This window comes from Camelus bactrianus, chromosome 11 (genome assembly GCF_048773025.1).
Source record: "Camelus bactrianus isolate YW-2024 breed Bactrian camel chromosome 11, ASM4877302v1, whole genome shotgun sequence".
NCBI lineage: Eukaryota > Metazoa > Chordata > Mammalia > Artiodactyla > Camelidae > Camelus > Camelus bactrianus.
In genome coordinates, this window is record NC_133549.1 from 41,743,426 (window position 1) to 41,763,810 (window position 20,385).

Consider the following 20,385-nt stretch of genomic DNA (forward strand, 5'->3'; position numbering starts at 1 on the left):
TATATTTTATATTCCTTTCCGTATTCTTTTTCCTTAGAGGTTACTACAAGATATTGAATATAGTTCCCTGTGCTATACAATAGAAACTTGTTGTTTATCTATTTTATATATAGTGGTTAGTATCTGCAAATCTCTATCTCCCAATTTATTCCTTCCCACCCCCTTCCCCCTTTGATAACCATAAGTTTGTTTTGTATGTCTATGAGTCTGTTTCTGTTTTATAAATAAGTTCATTTGTGTTTTTTTTTTAGATTCCACATATAAGTGATATCATATGGTATTTTGCTTTCTCTTTCTGGCTTACTTCACTTAGAATGATGCTTAGATCTGCCTTTGATTTCTCTCCTCCCATCCAATCAAGCGCATTATAATCCCAGCAGGTTCTGCCTGTGGGATGTCTCAAATATCTTTCCATTCCTTTCTATTCTTTCACCACCATAATTCAGGCTCTCGTTATTTGTTCCCCAACTAGCACAGCAACCTTCCAACTGATTTCCTTGCTTCCAATTTCCCCCCAAACCAACCCATTCTATTGTCAGACTATTTTTCATAAAATACAGCTTTGATTTTGTTACTGTGTTCAGCTACTTCCTTTGTCTTTCTGTTGCCTAACGAACTAAATGTCTGGCAATTGAGGTCTTCCATATTCGCTCTCAACCCTCTTTACAGGCTTGCTTCCTGTTCTCCAGCCAAGTGGGATTATTCTTTCAAAAGAGCATGCCCAGTTCCCACCGGCCTGCCTTTGCACATGCTGCTGTCCCTGCATGGATGATACCCAGGAAGTCATTATCACCGTAGCCAGACAGGCCTGATTTGGAAGCCTGAAGCCACTGTAAGTTCTCTCTCTGATCCTCGATGTAAAACAGAGATAATGAAAAGCTATCCCATAGGCTTGTGTGAGAATTAACTGAGATAATGTACTGTAAAGTGTCTGGCATGTGGGTGGTTAATAAATGGTAGCTATACTTCATTACTGTCTCTTAAAATATTGTCTGTCCTTCAAAATCCATCTCAGTGCCATCCCCTTCAAAATTCCCTTCTTGACCTTCCCACTTTCGAACCTAGTCACCTTCCTTCCTCTGTGAGATGCTGTGTCTCTCATTACGTTGCTTATCATTGTCGCTGTTTTCATACCTGTCACACATTGCACCCATATTCTTCTCCAACTGTAATCTCCAAAGAAGTAGCAATTAGTCTTAGAGCAAAAGCAGGTGGTAAGCAAATCTATTGCATGATGACTCACATGTCAAGAAATGAACTACATGGATTACTTGCTGCCATGGAGAGCTGTTGTGGAGAAGGCAGCCAGCCAAGCGGTTCTCTGAGTCTGAAATGAAAATGAACCTCAACACTTTATAAACATAACTACTGATGGCTGGCTTTTTAAAAATAATTGTTTTTTTCTGAATATGAAAGTACTCATGATCATTGTAGAAAACTTAACAAAATAAAAAGCATCTGTAATCACACCATCCAGAGATACCACTACTAAATTTTTTTATTCTTTAATATTGGTTCCTATTTCCTATGCATCTAAGTAAAAATCTATACAGAAAACTTGGCTTCTGTAGATGTGTATGCCAGAATTTTTCGTATAGCATATCATGAGCGTTTTCTTAGGACATTAACTATTATTCAAACATGTTAATTTCCACACAATAACCCATTATGTGAATGTGTCCTAATTTATTTAATCTTATTAATCAAAATTATTGTTGGACATTCGGGCTTCCGCTCAGCTTTTTTAAAAAACTGTTATCAGTCATACTGATAAAAGTATTTGGATAGATTTGGAATTACAAGGCCAATGGAATAAAAGAAAATTAAGTTCTTGGTTCTGAATTCCTGTTCAGGAAGTTAAAAAAAAATTTTTTTTGAAGTATGATTGACCTCTATGGAGGTATGACCAACATACAAAAAACTGTACACATGTAATGTATAGCAATTGGTGCATTTGGAGATGAGTACACCTGTAATACCATCACCTCAGGACATTTTTAACCAATTTGTAGTTTCACCAGCTACTCTAGGTCTTTTATTAATCTGTCTCTTTGTCAGGTTTTGAAGAGAGAACCAGTTTCAGGAATGAAACAGTAGCTGGATTCCATGTCTTTGGGAAGAAGCTGATGCAAGAGTAATACACTCTTAGCTCACATTCCAGTGACCACCAGGGGTAAAGAGCACTGTAAGTGTTAACATTTCTTGTGGTGGTGTAACTTCCTCCTCATTCGGTCTTTTAACTCCGCTCATTTCCTTGTGCATACTAGCAGTAAAAGATTTTTGGATCTCAAAAAATGTCTCTTCAGGGACAAGAAAGGGGAAGAGAGATAGAAATCATCATTCCATTCCTCACTGGCCTCCGAAAGCTGGGCATCCTACCGTAAATCCTCATAGCACCTTGTGCTTCTCCCGTGCAGCACTTCTTATGATTATAAGTCATCCGTTATTTGTGTATTTGTTTAATGTCTATCTTCTTTACCAAAGTATAAGTTTCACGAGGCAGGGGCCCTGATGGTCTTTTTTGCTGCTTCATCCCTAGAGTGAAGCATAGATCCTACTGTATAGTAGGCAGTCGGTTAACATCTATAGAATGAATTACGACTGGAATGAGGACTCAGGATGGAAAAATATGTGTCTTCTGTACCTCAGAGACTGAGACAAGGAGTTGTCTTGGGTGCTTGCTCTGAGACCCTGAGATGATGCTGGCAGAGTGAGCCCCAGGGACATCTGCCCTGGTGCTCCAGTCTCCCCTCTTCAAGGCCTGGGACATTCAGCCAGCTGGGGAAGAAGAATTGCATTCTTCCCTGAGCCTCTCTGTCCTCCATCCTTTTTCTCTCTCATGCCTTCCTTTCTCCTCCCCATCCCTTTCTTTCTCAAACTCACGTGGAGCTCTTTCCTTCCTCACTCCACCCTCTCCAGCAGATGGCCCAACTAACACTCAATACCAGCGACAGAACCCTGCCTGCCACCGTAGGAGCTCTGCCCAGAAACGATCATGTTGATGGATTACTTCAGGACACTTGAGCCCTCAGTGTCTGGACTACACTCAGCAAGAGGATATGATTATGGCCTCAGATCTGAGTTTCCAGGTGCTTAGTCAACTGACAACTGATTTCTTTTTATTTATTTATTTATTTATTTATTTTTGAGTTATCATAACATTTTGTGTATATTTCCCTGTGCTATACAGTGTAATCTTGTTTATCTATTCTACAATTTTGAAATCCCAGTCTAGACAACTGATTTCTTTATTTTTGTTGGTGATGTCATCTGTCTTCTACCACTTAGGTGTGATTGCTTCCCTCCCTCTGTCCAATTTTCTGTAGAAAGGGAGGTACAAATGGACATGGATGTCCAGGAGGGTCCTCTGGAAATGGGAGGAAAGCTGAGGGTCTCATTCAAAAGGGTTCTCTTTGGAGACATGGAAGATGCAAAATGTATTCCAGAAGGACTTTTAAATCAGTGAGGTGATAGGAAGGGAGAAAAAGGCTAAAGTGGGCCATTTTGATGGGAGGTGGTTCACCTACAGCCTCTCTGTGAGGTCCCTTATTAAACAGAACCAAAGCCATTCCCTTTGCTTTCCTGGGCTGGGACAGCTGCAGCAGGGCTTCATACACCTGACCATTCCAGGAGATCTGGTTTGTTCTTCCTGATGTATGGAGAAGCTGGGGCTTGTGAAGGCCCCTGGTGTAGTGTTGCGGTGTTTGTTACACGAGAACAGGCAGGGAAGGAGTGCCTTTGGCTTAGCCTACTTCAGGTCTTGCTTGGTCCATTATGTTTGTTGTTGAAAACTCGGGCTACTCAAATTTCAGTATTTTTGTCAGGAAAATGACTCTGGTGGTATATTGGTGAAGGTTAAGTTCTTATACTCTTTTACTTAAGAGTTCTTTCTTACAGATAAGTGATTTCCAATGTCTTCTTATGAACTGTTTCCTACTGTTTATGTCTATGGGGGTGAAAAAGGTTGAGTCACTATGTAGAACACAGAAAGTGGTCTACAGCTTGCCTCTCCCTGTAGAACCTGGACTGTGAATCACCCCAGGGTTTCTTTCTCTAAAATACAGAAAGTGTCTTATCCTAGGGGAACTTCTATGGAGAACTTATAAGGAGATGGACCCAGCTTTCCATTCTCTAGGCTTTGATGTCTCTGGAGTCTTTGTCAAGGCCTAGTAGATCTGGGTAGCACTGAAGAAGCTGGCTGGGATGGGGATGTTGTAAAAAGGAAACGGACGGGTGGTGGGAATGGGGTAATCAATCCTCTTGCTGGTGTCTGCATGAGGATGGCATGTGACCAAAAAATTAATCCCAGTGAAGCAATGAGACCAATTCACCAAGGGGATAAGAGGCTTCATGATGAAGAGGTACTTTTGCTTTGGATAAGCCACAAGGCTTGACATGTAGTTTTGAAACTCTTCTAAGATGTGCTTTCATTCAAAGACCACTTGTGTAATACTCTTCAGCTGAAATGCTGTCATTCCATTCTGTCAGTGTCAGCTGAAATAAAATGGGTGGGGACACAGAGAGTCCTGGGACTGTTGTCCCTCAGAGACAATGACAACAGAGTCCTGGCTGAAGGTGGCTGTGTTAACCATGAACTGTTGTATATGAGTGGAATGCACAAGGATGAACGCTATGGTATGATCATTACATTTGTTGTGTGCTTCACAGTGCACAGTTTATAAAGACTTCTATTTTAATTCTAAAATTGTCCTTAAAGTCAGCAGGGCAGGCCTTGTTATCAACACTGTGTAGGTTGATACCCCAAGTCTCAAAAGAGACTTGCCCCAGAGCATACAGTTAGTGTGTTGCTGAGCCAAGAGTTAGACCGAGGAGTTTTGTTTTCAAGTTCAAGCCTCTTGAGTTTTGCTGAACTGGTTAGAGGCAGCCTGAGCCACAGGACTCCCGTGAAATGGGTTGCCCTTTTTAACAGAGCAAAGTCAAGTGCCAGTAGAAACTTGAGGGTGTGGAGAACTGCTGGCCATAAGATCATCAGCAGATCCCATTTTATTACCGCATTTCCAACTTCTTGAGTAAGACTAAACATCCTCAGAATGCAGAACACCTCTTGAGAAAATTTCTCAAGTTCTGTTGCATAACGCGTGCCTCCCAGGGTCACTGTAGGTTGATCAACACGTGGGGAGTGCTCAAGACTGAGGAGGGAAAAGAATGCTGGCTAGGTAGGTGACCACGACAAGTTCCACACCCCTGGCCTTAAGCTCCCGGGGGTCTGGGACCTGTCTTGTGATGAACCTCCTGAAGTCCATCCAAACCCCTGCTGATCCTTTAGAATACAAGCCTCCTTCAGAATACAAAATTACCCCCTAAAGCAATCAGAAGCCAGCTCCTGTTCCTCTTCCCTCTTCTCTGGACTATACTGCTAGCTTCTTGTTTCTCACCTCTGTCACAAAGTTCAATTTTACAAGCCACGAGTCCTTTTGCAATTGTTTGAAAAGTGTGTGGGTGAGAGGGGAGCAGCTCCTGTTTTTTCACTATGAGAGAATTTCAGACAAAATGTTCAGCACAGGCCCAATCCCTTACCTTTTATCTTCCCAAAGAAAATATACACCTGGGAGTGTGTCTCACTAGCCAATAAAATGAAGAGATGGAAACTCCTACATCTAGGAAAGCTCACAGAGTGGCCTTAGCTCCAGCCCAGACAGAGAGTTAATTCCCTTAATAGTATCTGAGCCTAAGGCAGGAGATCCATGCAGCAGACCCAGGTGTAGGACAGCCACTCATTTTTCAATCTTGTCTCAGATATTGAGGTACACTTATTTATTAAGGAGCTGAGCCCAAGCCTGGGTCGTCTGGGATCAGGACCTCTTTAAGGGGACACTTCAGACTGGTGACTTCCACCAGGCTTATGTTTTACTGAGCGTGAAGGTGAGCTTCAGGCCAGTGCAGCAATAAAGGAGCCCATATGGGGAACCAGGAGTTGGAGAGAGGGCAGGCCCCACTCCAGCCATCAAGGAGGAAGTAACCACCTGCACTTGTGAGGCCAACCCCATTCTGGGCCACCACACATGCCTGTAGGTGAGCCAGGGCAGGTGATCAGAGGCCAGAGCTGGGCATAGTCAGGGATGTGCTTAGGAGGTCCTTGCCAGGGTTTTAATTCAGAAACCAGAGACTGGAAAAAAAAAAGCAGATCAGATGAGCATTTTGTGCTCCCATTTACAGTTCTAGGTCCAGTACTAAGCAGAGCCATAAGGTAAGATTGTCAGCTGAGCAGGGTCCAGTTATACACTCCCCTTAAGGAGTTCCAAGCCACAGGGTCCTTGCCCTTTGCTCTCTGATCCATTTTCCAATCAGGGCTTAGCCTTCAAGGCTTAACCTCTTCCCTAGGCTGATCCCCACACCCTGAAAGAAGACCTTTCTATCAGTGTAGCTCACCCATAAGCTGCAAGAGGGCAGATCTCAGAAAAAAGGATACAGATAATCTAGAATTCTGCAGGCTTTTCCCTTCTTCAATGGTCAGAGACCCTGTTCCTCAAGTATCTGAAACAGGGGGTCCTCCTGCCACAATCCTTTTCACCCAGCTGTGGGGGTGGAGTGAGGGATGAGAGCCCCCCTTCTCCACCCGACCAGGGGACAACTCAAGGTAAGAAGGTAAAAGATCTCCCGACACCATTGGCCGAGCCTAGGAGGGAGGCAGTGCGTTTCAGTCTCCCTGCCCGGCCTTGGTCCCCACCCCGATCCATGGCAGCCCTTTCAGAAAATTTAGTGGAAATTAATTCAGACCTGCAGTGGAGTCCGCCAGCCTCCCTCTTCTCCCAGCTCCTCCCATGGCGCCTTCATCACCTTTTCTGTCAGACTCGGACCATCCCTCCTGGGCTTCATCTGCAAGCAGCCCTCGTCTCCCTGCCAGCACTCACCTCTTTCACCCCTTCTTCCTTCCAACCCCAGTCTCCACATCCTCCTGTTCCCCCTTCTCCCCCCTCAAGCCCCTGCCTCCCAGTTGCCTCGCACCCTCTTTCTTCTTGTCCCTGGCACTTGCAGCAAGAGGGAGAGAGAAAGTCCCTGACAGGATTGACTGTCACTCCCCATCCTCCCCCTCCTCTGCTCCCTCCCCCTAGCAGGTCCAGATTTCTCCCTACAAAAGGCTGGAGGCAGAGGCTGTGTGAGACCAGCTGCCTGCACCTTCCCTTTCCTTTGCCTTCTGCTGGCTCGGTTGGGCTGTGTCTTTGTTTTCTCTTTCTCCAGGTGAGAGTGGGTACCTGAGGTACCAGGTCCCCCTCCTCATTCTCCATGAATGCTGTGGAAAGCCCCGAGGGACAGGAGCTGCAAAAGCTGGGGAGCGGAGCCTGGGACAACCCTGCCTACAGTGGTCCCCGCACCCCGCCTGGGACACTGAAGATCTGCACCATTTCCAGTATGGTGCCCCCCCCACCCCAACTCGAGAAGCCTGAAGATGGACCCCAGGAAAAGACACATAAGACCCTGGTGTCCAGCTGCTGCCTCCAAATCTGTCATGGCATCAGAGGTACTTGGTAGAGGGGGCATTCTCCTGTGATCCCAGAGTCAGGAGAAGGGGTCACCAGAAGCTTTTGGAGGGGGATGTGATCTGAAGAAGAGGTGGAATCTCAGTCTCTCTCTGGTATTAGAGAATTATCTGTGTTAGAGCTGAATGCTGCAGAATACAGAAGTCAGGTGCTCTCCCAAAGAGAGAGCCTGGTACAGTCATCTCTTGGGGCCCAGAAGGTTATGTGGGGGCTAGTTTGAGAGAAGACATGGATGTGCTGATCCCCTGGATAGCCCTACCTGGAACAAAGACTCCTTTCCGTGCCTTCATTCTCTGTAACCCAGTGCCTTCACTCCTGTCTACCTCAGGGTGTTTGATGGGGAAGGACAGTCATAGGTGTGGTTAGAGTAGCCAGATTCAGTGAAAGGATAAGATGATGGGGAAAAGGGCTGGGGTGGAAATGGGAATTAAGTCCAGGGACACATGTGTGGGGTAACTGGGGGGAACCCTGCTGTTGGGAATCTTAGGCATCTTTCCAATGTCCCTTAGGACTTTGGGGAACAACATTGACTGAGAACACAACTGAGAACCGGGAACTTTATGTCAAGACGACCCTGCGGGAGCTTTTGGTGTACATCGTGTTCCTGGTAGACATCTGTCTCTGTGAGTAACACCTATCTCTGAGCACATCTGTCTGTGAGAAGCATCTATATATGCACAACTGTGTACATACCTCTGTGGGCAGCATCTGTGGGGACAGCATCCGTCTGTGTGAGCAGGCTGTATCCGAGATCTTTAGATCAATAATAACATTCTATTGTGTACCTTTTCAGCTTAAGATATTTTGATTAAAAAGGGTTTGTCACTGAGTTCAGAGGAAAAAGGCATATTGTTGGAAAACTTTTAATAAAAGTTGCTATGTCAAGAGTTACAAGGGGAATCCACTTTTTAAGTTCAGGTTCCTGATACCTACTTAGCAGCCACTGTTTTCAATCAGCAGGTGGAAGTTTTCACCCTTCCATAAAAAGTGGAAGCCACTCCTTTCTGTTTGGAAAAATATGGTTTGGTGGGTTTCATGTAGTTATTATACAATGTCTGATCCGCATTTCTTTAGAGGCAGGAAGAAAAATATTCAGCTCAGATCCTTGATAAAAGGGTTAAAGATGCAAATGGTGTGGTGGTCAATACAGCTATGGTTCTCGCATGTGAGAGGCCACCATGCCACAGGCACTGAGGGAAGCTTATCTGAAGCTGTAGCTATAGGTGCACACTGGGAAGGTTTGGTCTCCAAGCTGAGAGATCAAGTGAAAAGATAGATCGGTGAACTATGGAAGGATAGAGTCAAAGAACTGTAGATAATAATAAAGATGGAGCAAACATGCCATGAGGCCAATAGGTAAGCATGCTTTATACTTAGTTAATTGTTTCTTTAAAATGTTGCACAAGTGAATTTCAACTAGTCTCCTAGAATTGTATGTGTAGGTGTGTGTTGAGTGAAGTGGCAACTTGAACCATACAACTAAGGTGTCTCCATTTCTAGGTGGCTCTGTACCCCAGCTAGTTCTTTTTAGGATGCATGGATCTTTTGCAAGTAGAATCTGAAAGTCTGATAACATAAGTTTTGGTCACAAATTTCACTGCCTTTATGAGCCATACACTTTTATTTGAGCCCTCTAGGAAAGCTGAGCAGAAAGCACTTGCTTTTGGCTGTCCTCTGTTGAGACTCACTTCATGGGGATGGAGGGGACAGTGCTGAGTGTTTACCACAGGCCTTCAGCATGGAAAGAAAGGAGACAGTACACGTGGGGAATAGGAGTCGACCCAGTGTACATTCTTTGGAGCCCATTTCAGCAAAAGACTGACAGAAATTCATTTGTTGACATACTGATTTTTCATCTTAACCATCTGCTGGGAAGGACTATGACAGACTATGACAGGCAGAGCCTGTCTGTATAAATGACTCAAGTGTTTCTATTTTCAGATTAGCCTTTAGAGAAAGATTAGGAAGTTTCTAGCTGTCCAAAGTTAGGGTGAAGTATGCTTGCTCTTTTGTATGGGGCTGGAGAGAGTGAAAGCTTGGGTTCTGGAAACCCAGAAGTACAACCCACTCGTGTTCTCCACTTTTTGAGATCTCAATGTACTGACCATTGCTAGAGGGACTGTGACTTGCCAAAGTCTGAGTCATAAACTCAGTCTGATAATTATAGAATCCTTGAGTGGCCAGAAGCTTTAGAGGTCATCTAGTTCAAGGATGCAGAAATCTTTTCTCCATGATCCCTCCTGTGGTGCTCTGTCAGGTGACCAAGCAGCCGCATCCTGGGGAGCCTTCATGGGGGTTTCACTGCTTCATGGGGCAGCCCTTTTACTGTTGGGCAGGTGTATTTCCTTCCATCCATGGAGCTCCCCTTTCTGTGCCAGACATTGGACTGAGATAGGCAAAGATAACTGATCCTTAGACCTTTCAAGGGCTCACCTTCCCCTCTTGAGAACTTTCTTCTATTGAGCCATCTACTTCCCTGTTGCTCTCCGAAGCAACAACCCTTCAACTGTGTGAATGAATGTGTTTATTATGTTTCTCCTAGGTCGTCTGTTCTCTGGATTAAATATCTTCTAATCTCTCACCAAATCAGTAATTATAATATGGTTTCTAGAGGTGGTATTATGCAAAGATTGAAGGCAAGGGTTCTGAATATACACAGTCTTGGGTTCAAATCCCAGGCTCTACCATTTACCAGTTGAGGGACCTTGACAAAGTTGCTTAACTTCTCTGAGTTTCAGCTTTCTCATCTGTACCTATCCAATCCATAGGGTTATGTGAGGTTTACATGACGTAATACCTATGCAGTCATTACCTCAATGTCTGGCATATAGTAAAAAATATTCCATAATGCTCACCATCTTGGTTGCCTATCTCCAGTCCTGATCTAAATGTGCCCAGTACTGGACAAAGTCCTCCATGGGTGATCTGACCGGTGTAGAGTTCTGTGATGCTGTTACTTCAGTTGTGTGCATATTTGGGGAATCTGTGATGACATGCAGAGGAAGTGATGTCTGAACTAAAATCTGAAAGATGAGGAGGATTTAGCTCCCCAAAAATGAAGTGAAGGCAAGGGAAGTTTCTGGGAAGAGAGAACAGCATGTGCCAAGCCCCAGAAGTGACAGAGGGCACCGTTTAGTGAGAGTGCATCAGTGTGGCTGGAGCAAAGAGTTTGAAGAGCAAAGAGGTAAAAGATGACAAGGCTGGCCATTTAAGCATGAGTGGGTCATGAAAGGCCTTATAAGTTATGATAAGGAATTGGGATGTTATCCTGTGGACCCTGGAGGGGAAGCATTGAAGATCTATAAACATAGGAGTGACATGATAAATCTTGAGTTCTTCTAATTCTGGGAAGAGGACAAAATCCTGGATTTGGGGTCAGAGAATATCTCTGGGGAAGTTGAGTGAAAAAGATAGTCCTGTGCTAAGTATAGGAATGGTTATTTTATTTAACCCTCACAACAACCTTATCAAGGCCACTGAGTCAATTTAGTGGAAGTAAAGCACACTGGTTAAGCACTAGAACTTTGAAGCCCCAGAGGGTTCAAGGCCTGGCACTTCCAGTTATCAGCTGTGTGGTCCAGAGCAAGTTTGCTAACCTTGGATAACTTGGGTAATGATCATATCCACCTGATAAGATTGTTGTGAAGTTTAAATAAAATGGCCCACGAATATGCCCAGCACAGTGCCTAACACGTGATAAATAATACATACTATTATTTTCAGTTCACAACAGACACTACAATACTGAAGTGGCATGAACCCAACCAGTGATGGAGGTTGAGGGAGAATTAACCTGATACCTTCAAACTTCTGAAAACCTCCAACTCCTATGAAATTGGGCTCTCAGTAAAGACCTTGAAATCATTAAACTACCCGAAGATATACCATTAACTGCCTTTGACTTTGAGAATTGAAGTCCCTGTCCACAAAGTGCCAGCCCCCTCAAGAACTATCTTATAAAAGAGGATTTGGAGGCCTTCACATTCTGATCACTCCTACAACATGTAACAAAATGGTACTAATACCAGGTTCCTAGACACCATCCTGTTCCAGTCCCTTCCTTCCTTCAGGCAGATCTTCAGGCAATGTTGAGCTGATATTGTCTCAGTAGGGCTTTTTTGATGCTCTCCAAGGTCCTCACCTTTGTGGCCTCCTCACCTTTCTGGCCTCTCAGCTTTTTGTCCGCCTCCATGAGTTCTGGCCACCTGCAGCTAGACTATGTATTCTCAGTCGGAATGCTATAGCCCCCAAAGGGGTGGAAGTAGTTTCTTGGATGGCAAGAAATACCCCACTTAGATATTTCAATAGCTTTTGGCTCTCCAATGGGCCACAGTACATAAGCAAAGGTAGAGTATTAAAATGTAATTAGAATTGTGGGTGATTAGGATAAAGTGTCTAAAGAGGCTCCTGGGTTGGAGTACAGTACAAAAAATTGTTAAGAAACACTAAACTAGACCCATCTAATTTTGCTAGTCAGTGTGCTAAGCTCTCCTGCCAAAGGACTGGGATACAAGCCCTGGCCTTAGAATCTGGCATAAAGTAGGGCAGCTGTTGTGTTGTTCAATCAGGATGCTGTCTTTTTTTTTTTTTTTAATATATCTTTATTGAAGTATAGTCATTTTACACTGTTGTGAGGATGCTGCCTTCTAAGAGCTGCCATGACATGTGATTGGATATGCACTTTACTGGTTTGCTTTTCTCTGTCAGTTCCTACGACTGGGTTCAGGTGCTCCAGGACCCATATTTGGTCTTAAGATAAACCCTGTGGCATAATGGAAAGACAGGAACATTGGAGACAGACAAACTGGATTCAGATACCAGCTCTTTCACTTACTGGTTTTGTGACTTTAGGCACTTCCTTGCTGGTAGAACAAGGTTGACAGTATTTATCTTATGGAGATAGCATGTATAAAGAATCTAACACCATTATTGATAGTAATTATCTTTGTGTTACCTAGTGGAATTTTAGAATACTTGGTCTTTTAGATTGGTTGTTAAAAATACCTTTCAATAAAAAAGCAAATCTAAAAAGGCTATGTACTCTGTGATTCTAACTGTATGACATTCTGGAAAAGGTAAAACTATGATGATAGTGAAAGGACCAGTGGTTGCCAGGGTCCAGGGGGAGGAGGAGATGAACAGGTGGAGCACAGAGAATTTTAGGGCAGTGAAACTACTCTGTGTGACACTATTATGGTAGATACATATCATTATATATGTGTCCAAACCCATAGACCATATAACACCAAGAATGAAGCCTGAAGTACGGACTTCGGATGATAATGATGTGTCAACATAGGTTCATCAATTATAACATGAACCACTCTGGCTGTGTGTGTGTGGACGTGAAGGGTATATGGGAAATCTCTACCTTCCATTCAATTTCTCTTTGAACCTAAAAATGCTCTAAAAATTAAAGTCTAGTTTTTTAAAAACATCTATTTGAAAAATACCTCTCAAATTTGTACTTGGCTTTACATTTAGGGATAGTATCATTTGAGCAGCATCCACTTCTGACATTAAACCTTTAAGGCATTTTCTCCAAAAGACCTCAGTTTATCACAACCACTACCACCATCATCATTATCATCAACAGCACTTACAGCAAACCTTTATTAAATAATTTTTCAATGTGCCTAGCACTACACCATGTACATTATCTCACTGACCACTCCCAATAAGTCTACGAAATTGGTTCTGTTATCACTATTTTACAAATCAGGAAAGGTTTAGATATCGCAAATAGCTTGCCCAAGGCCACGCAGCAGGTAAGTGGCAGAAGCAGGAATCCAATTAGGCGACTGTTAGCCTGACTCAAATTCCAAGCAGACTCTTTGCATGCAAATATGCTACACATTAATTATTGTCACCCATCAACATCTTAGCAAGAGTAACTGCCTGCCTTACCCTAAAAGAAGCAGACTCTCGAGAGAATTCTACTAGCTGATTACTTTTCTTTTTATCACTGTATTTAAAAGGTGATATCAAAACATTAAGGAACATTTTAAAATATAATTCACCCTCAATCGACCACCACAACATCAAAGATATTCTCCCATTACCAATCTTATCCATATATTTATATATTTGGCCTAGTTGTATCATATTGTACAGTTTCACTTACAATTATATCATAGTTCCTCATGTTTGTAAGTAATTTTTATATTTTCATTTTAATGACTACATTCACACCACAGTTAACTAAAATATATACTATACATGCTGCTTTTTCCCCCCACTTTTGTTGAATTATTGCCTTGGAATTTCCAGGGAGAGAGATTACTACGCCAAAGACAAAAGTATCTTCTTAGTGCTTGCTATGTGTTGTCATTTTGCCTCTGTAAGCAATCATACTAATTTATGATGCGGCTATTACTGTAAGATCACACCAATTTTGTCACAACTTCATCAACGTTGGATATTCTCATTTATAATTTTTATTATTCAATAATAAAAGGCCTAAGGCCTAACATAGTACAATTTGCCTTAATTTGTTTGTCTTTGATTACTACTGAGGCTAGACAGTTTTCTCGTGTTTTAATATTTATGTATTTATTTTTGTGTAAATTGCATAAGAAATATGTCTTAAGTGGGGCAAGGAATAGGATTGGAGGTAAAGTTTGGCACATTAGACCCTAGGTGAGGGGCCAGCCATCATGGGGCTCATTTCTCAGATGTGGGTTCCTGGGGCTGGAAAGAAAAGTCAGCTAAGCCAGGCAGCACCTGCACAGCACAGGTGTTCGGCCTGGGATGGGCTCTAGTAAACTGTAATGGTCAATCGTATTGACCATATTTCTTCTCCTTTATGTTTTATTCTAGGAACTAGGTAGGGTTAGACACTAGGGATATCTGGAGTCTCATCCAGCTAAAATAGATCTATCTTTTTAACACAGGCATTGTGGGCAAAGCTATCAATCTTTTCATAATAACCATATCAGGTGTGCAGCCCTTTAAACCTTACAAAGAGCTTTCACATCTATTATCTCAGTTGATTCTGACTGCAATCCTGTAAGGGATAGATACTATTATTTCCGTCCCACAGATTAGGAAGCTATTGTTATTGTCCTTATGTAGTCCAGGAATGATCAGTAATTCAGAACGGTCCCTGGTGGGTAGAGTCCATCCTATTCCTGAGCAGAGAAGCTGCTAGGGGGGCGATCTTCCTGCTTCTGCCCCTTCCCTCCCACTATCGTGATAATTCTGAAAGGACTTCCAGCCCTTTGTCTTCTTGGCAGGATGGCTGTAGCCTTTTGTTGATGGAGGAAACATTGAAGGTCTTTGTGTGGAAACAATGGCTGTTTGTTTTAGGAGACAGTATTGTTATCTCAAAGGTGCACCTGGGACTGGCTCCCATATAGGAGCGGCTCTGAGCCAGGACAAGGCTGGGTCTGGTCACCATGGAACTGGGGGGGAGAGCAGAGACCCTTGGCCTTTGGTGACTTGCATCTATGCATCCATTAATGTCAATTGGATGTTCTTTATCCATCACTGGTTGTAAGGAAATGGCTGCCTCTGTTCACTCTGCTTTTTTTTTTTTTTTTTTTTTTTGGTGGATTTTTAAGGTTCTGTTCATAGACTGGTGAATCTTGCATTAACAGGAAAGCCTAAAGTAATCTTGGAGATCAAGAATAATAAGTCTTTTTTTTAATTGTGATATAATTGACATATAACATTGTATTAGTTTTACGTGTAAAACATGATGATTTGATATACATATATATTGTGAAATGATTACCACAATAAGTTCAGTCAGCATCCATCCATACATAGGTACAAAATTTTTTTTTCTAGTAATAAGAATTTTTAAGATCTACTCTCTTAGTAACTTTCAGATATACAATACAGTATTAATTATTATAGTCACCATTTTGTACATTACATCCCCAAGACTTATTTATCTTATAACTGGAAATGTGTACTTTTGACCACCTTCACCCATTTTGCTCACCTCCTGGCTCTGGTAACCACCAATCTGTTTTCTGTATCTATGAGTTCAGGAGTTTTTTTGGTGTTTTGTTTGTTTGCTTTTTAAGATTCCACAATTAAGTGAGATCATGCAGTGTTTCTCTCTTTCTCTCTCTCTGTGTACATATGTACACACATTACCTTTTCATTATCCATTCATCCATCAGTGGACACACAGGTTGTTTCTATATCTTGGCTATAATAAATAATACTGCAATAAGCATAGGGGTGCAGATATCTTTTTGAGATAGTGATTTTTGTTGACTGTGATTAGGTTCTTGTCTCGTGGCAGAAAGAATTCAGAGACGAGATGTGGAGGTTAAGAAAGTAAAGTGAGGATTTATTAAGGAATAGATAGTACGCTCTCAAGAGGAGAGCGGGCAGGCTCAGGTGAGCAGCTGCCCTGAGTTTCTTTGGCAAGTTGGTTACACAGAGTGCAAAAATGAGTGGGTGCAATATTCATTGGGGAGGGAAGGGTTTGGAGTCAAATTCCTTGATTTTTATCCCAACTCCACCTTCCTGAGGGCAGGAGGGGTTTTGTCCTTATTCAGTCTGGATCATCATGTGTTGGTTCATGGTGTCAGCACCCTGTTGTTTACATGATGTATGGTTTCCTGCATTTCGCACCTTGCCCCTCTCTTTTTTTGCCCAATTCCTGCCATTAGGCCTGTGTCCCCCTTTCCTGGCTCATATCTACCTATCTGTGTGCTCTAACAATTTCATTTCCTTTGAACAAATACCTAGAAGTGGAATTATTGGATCATATGGTAATTTTATTTTCAATTTTTTGAGGAACCTTCATAGAAGATGTCTTTTTTTGACAGAGCATACTTAGAATTAACAAAGAAAGGAACAGAAAGCTATTGGAGGTTCAGGAAATGTCTGTGGGTGAGCCCCCATCCCCCATGTGGTTGTAATGATGGCAGAAGAAAACTGATCACATAGAATCATTACATTAGAGAAGGCACAATGGTGATGGAGAGAGCATGGGGCCTGGAATAAGATGACTTGCTTCAAATGATAGTGCAAGCAGTTATTAGACATGTGCCTTTCACAAGATATAGGTCAAGATACTTAAATCTCTGGAAGCCTTGATTTCCTTGTACATAAAGTAAGGATAATGTCTGCCTTTGTGAGACTGGTAGAAAACAAATAAGGTATTTAACACAGTGCCTGGCATATAGAGGGCTTTCAATAAATATCAGTTGTCATTCTGTTAGCGGGTAGAGGGACCCCTAAATTAGGAAGCTCACCAAAGTGTGGGTCCTTGCCGATGGCTGTGAAAGAATTCACACAGCAAACACAGAGGGACAAAGTGAACAGCCGCTTTGTTACTCAGAAGGGGAAATGGAAGGAAAGAGTACAAGCAGAGAGAAGAAAAGAAGGGAGAATCGAGCAGGGAAAGGAAGCGCTGGAGCGGGGAGCCATCAGCCAAGATGGCCAGTGGAGACAGCTCCGGCCCTGGACGGGCTGCGGGGCCTTTTGTTAGAAGGCTCTGCCATCATTGTCTTCATTCAGGTGCTGGTGTTAATAATTTTCTGCTACAAGCCCCTTCCTCCCTCAGATCTCAGCCCTGAAACAAAAAGCAATTAGCAGAAACTTTGGCAGTGACAAAGGAAGAGATACTGGGGTATGTCCTTGGATTTTTAAGGAACCAGCTGTGGAATAAGAGAAATGTCCTACCTTTTCATCAGCTGGGAACTTCCTTTCCCTTGTTAATCAGCCAGGTCAGTAAGCCTGCCTAACCACCTCTCTCACCTACCCCCGAGAGACTTCATACTCAAGAATCTTGGGAAAATGGACGGAGGGCTCTATCTTCTGTAGTTGCTTCCAGCTGTACAGGGGTGTAGGTCTGCCTACCAGGGTAGAAGTCTCTCTATCTTCTGAATCCAGATAACCTGACCCTGGGATAGGCTTCCATCCATACAGCAGCAGAATCTTATTTTGAAACTGCTGGAGATGATTTGAAATGAAGCAGGAAATTACTTGAATTAAAAATGGCCCAATAAGCCGGGCTAACAGGATAATAATGGCAGAGCCTAAGAAGGGCAATAGCCAAGGCAAGACATTGGGCATTTGCCCACCAAGTTCTTCATCCCATTTTCTGATGCTTTCTTTCTGCTCTAATAGACTTCTGATCTCTTCTTATACCTGCTCTGATTGATTATAATCCCCTGTGTGGCCAGGTTTAGGGCAGGCAAGGGAGAAAGAAATGGATTTAAATGTTGTGTGGCCTTAAGAGCTCGATTTTCCATGTAGAGAGTGCTGCCTCTTGGTTTCCACCACAGCGTACGATTGGGAGGGGCTGGGATTCCTGACAGGTAACACTTGTTGGAATTTCCATATTTACTTAGGAACCAGGAGGCCATGGTATGATTTTTTTTTTGGTCATCCAGAGCAGAAAAGGGGTACTCTGTTGATTCTAAACAGTTTTTATTTCTTCTCTGCAGCTGCCTCCTGAGACTTAGTTGAGGGAGGGGCAAAGGTATAATCTTGAAGACAACAGCCTTGGTAACAAAAAGGAAAGTTGCTTTAACCTCCCCAAAAAAACCATCTCCAAAGATTCTGTTCAGCCATGACAGTTTTAAAGGGAAATGGGGGAGTAATCTCAGTTAATCGTTGAGATAGGTGGTCAGAGTTGTTGCCATCCCCCAATGCCTGCAGGCTTGGCCTAATCAACTGCTTGAGCCTGCTCTTCTAAGACTTGGGGAGGCCTGGGAGACTTCAGTTTTTCTATAAACAAGAGGCAGAAGCTGGGGGGATGGCCCACAAGGTCCTGTTCCCTTTCAATTCCCCCTTTTCTTTGATATTCCTTAATCTTGAGGAGAACAGGTGTTGAACAAGAAGGGAATAACATTTTGGATAGACAGAGAAATCATAAATTTACCAGAGTAACTCAGTTTTAGGGGGACTTGGCTTCAACCCCCCTTTTTCTTTCAACCTTCCCAAATCTTTCAGGGAATGGGGCAACAGCCATTCTGGCTACTTCCTACTGAAACAGGGAGTAATCAATTTGGGGAATAGACACTGAGTTGGAAATATTCCAGAGTTTCAAGTCCTGGATCCGAGTCTAATATGATTAAGAATCAACCCCTTGGCCCACCACTTTGGTGTAACATCCAGTTAAAAGTAGAAATGACAACCCGAACTTTAACAGACAAAATAGATCTCATTCCCTGAGGAATTCAGGATAATAAGCCTGAAACCCAGTCTGGACCTGGCACTTTGGGGAGATTTGTAGCCAGGTAGCCAGTTGTCTAATTTTAACTTCTGATGTGGTATTTACATGTATATAATAGGAAGTGTTGACCACTATATGTCTCCCTTTTTTGTTAATATCTGATCTAAAGCAATTTTGTTGTCTAAAAACTTAGTAATTACAAGAAGAGACCTTGAAACCATAAGGTTGCAGCTATCAGTTTCAAGCAGACACTGTTTTGAAAATGGCTGGTGATGTTCCAAGTCTGACACAGCTCTGAAAACTCAGCAATAGGTAAACTTGTCTGAAATCACGTCTAAGATGGTTACTTAGTTTTACCTTGGATGTCTGAAGTACAGTTACTCCATTTTGACTTTCAAATGCGTTTCTCTCCGTAACGGCCAAAGCAGATGTCACCTTGAATGATTTTAGTGCTTTTCTAGATATGAGGAGATGCAAGAATTTGGGCCCATAAAATCTTCTCCTGAACATATCTAACTATCTAAACGCCTGTTTCACCAGTTTTCCCAGAGCACAGAGGGCCTCATTTCTGATCTCCACCCTGAACTCCTTTCAGGGTGTGATGAAGGTCAGCAACTGCAGTGGCTTGTGACCTAATCCTTGCAGAGGCAGATGGCAAGTGCCAACTTTAATTGGCAGGGACCCCCATGATCATCAATTCGACCATGGCTTGGGAGGCATTTCATGACCATTTTGTCTAAAGGTGGTAGGAATGCTCATTCCTAAGTCAGGTGAGGATTTCACTCATAGGCCACTCAATGTGCTATTACTGGACTAGGCCCCTTATTAATAGCAACCAAAAGTCTTTGGACATCCTGTCTTACTAGTCTGTTATGGTCCAGGAAAATATTCCCTCTTGTTCCCTCTTCTTTTCATATCTAGAGTTACACTGTTATAACTACAAATCTCCTATAGAACTTCTGGTTAACTGCTTCAAATTGCCTAGTCGTCATTTTATAAGAGGCTTAGCCACACATTTAGTAATGTAAGAAACAACAATTTTGTAAAACAGGCAATATGCAAATAATATAACTACCAGTATGTTAAGTTAGGAATCTCCATTAGGTGCAGCCCAGTATATTCCCAGGTCATCTGACTTAGTCTGTTCTCTACCAATCCTTATCTTTAAGGGAAATGATATATTGGCATTGTCCATAAGACACCCAGCCCAATTTCCTAGTGTTATTAGGCTGGTTATCCTCAGGATGATTTAATCTTCCCCAACGTAAGGGAGCCTTTAAACTTAAATGACCATAGCCTGGTGTTAATCATGTAAGTCCATCCCATAATTGTGGGAGGTTATATTTTTGGCTGAAGTTCTGCTTGTTGCTCTGATTGAGCTTGAGTGACCTCATGAGAAAATTTGTATTTATGGCCAGGGTCAGAGCAGGTATTATTAATTGGCCAGGTGAGGGGATCCCACCTACTAATATTACTAGTGGCCTGAACAGAACTATAATTTATTTCTTTTAGGATAAAATTCCTAAGGGCTAACCAATTGTAGCCTTGGAGTGGAGAAATCCACCAAGGTAACCTAGAAGTACTGGATATAGGTGGTTGGCCATAAACCTAACAATTGGATTAACTTCAGCTCTGCGTAAGATTGTGAAATACATTTCATTCATAAGCAAAGGTGTGAGTGGTTATCAAAGTAATTGGTATACAGACTTGGTCCAGTGTCTAGGGTCAGCTGTCTACCTC

The 20,385-nt window shown here is 42.7% G+C and overlaps 1 protein-coding gene across 3 annotated transcripts in view; it reads left to right on the top strand.

The window, feature by feature from the left end:
• Positions 1-2,778: 2,778 nt before the first annotated feature.
• PKD2L1 (polycystin 2 like 1, transient receptor potential cation channel) overlaps positions 2,779-20,385 on the top strand; it is a 46,059-nt gene continuing 28,452 nt past the window's right edge. The window contains exons 1-2 of one of the 3 annotated variants that reach the window (XR_012510175.1): positions 2,779-7,480; positions 8,009-8,122. Coding sequence is in view for 2 of the 3 variants with exons in the window: in XM_045507384.2 (XP_045363340.2) it covers positions 7,246-7,480; positions 8,009-8,122 (349 nt within the window). In the remaining variant the exon portion in view is untranslated. Of the gene's footprint in view, positions 7,481-7,986; positions 8,123-20,385 lie in introns of all 3 variants that reach the window. The other 2 variants (XM_045507384.2, XM_045507385.2) reach the window with 2 other exon arrangements.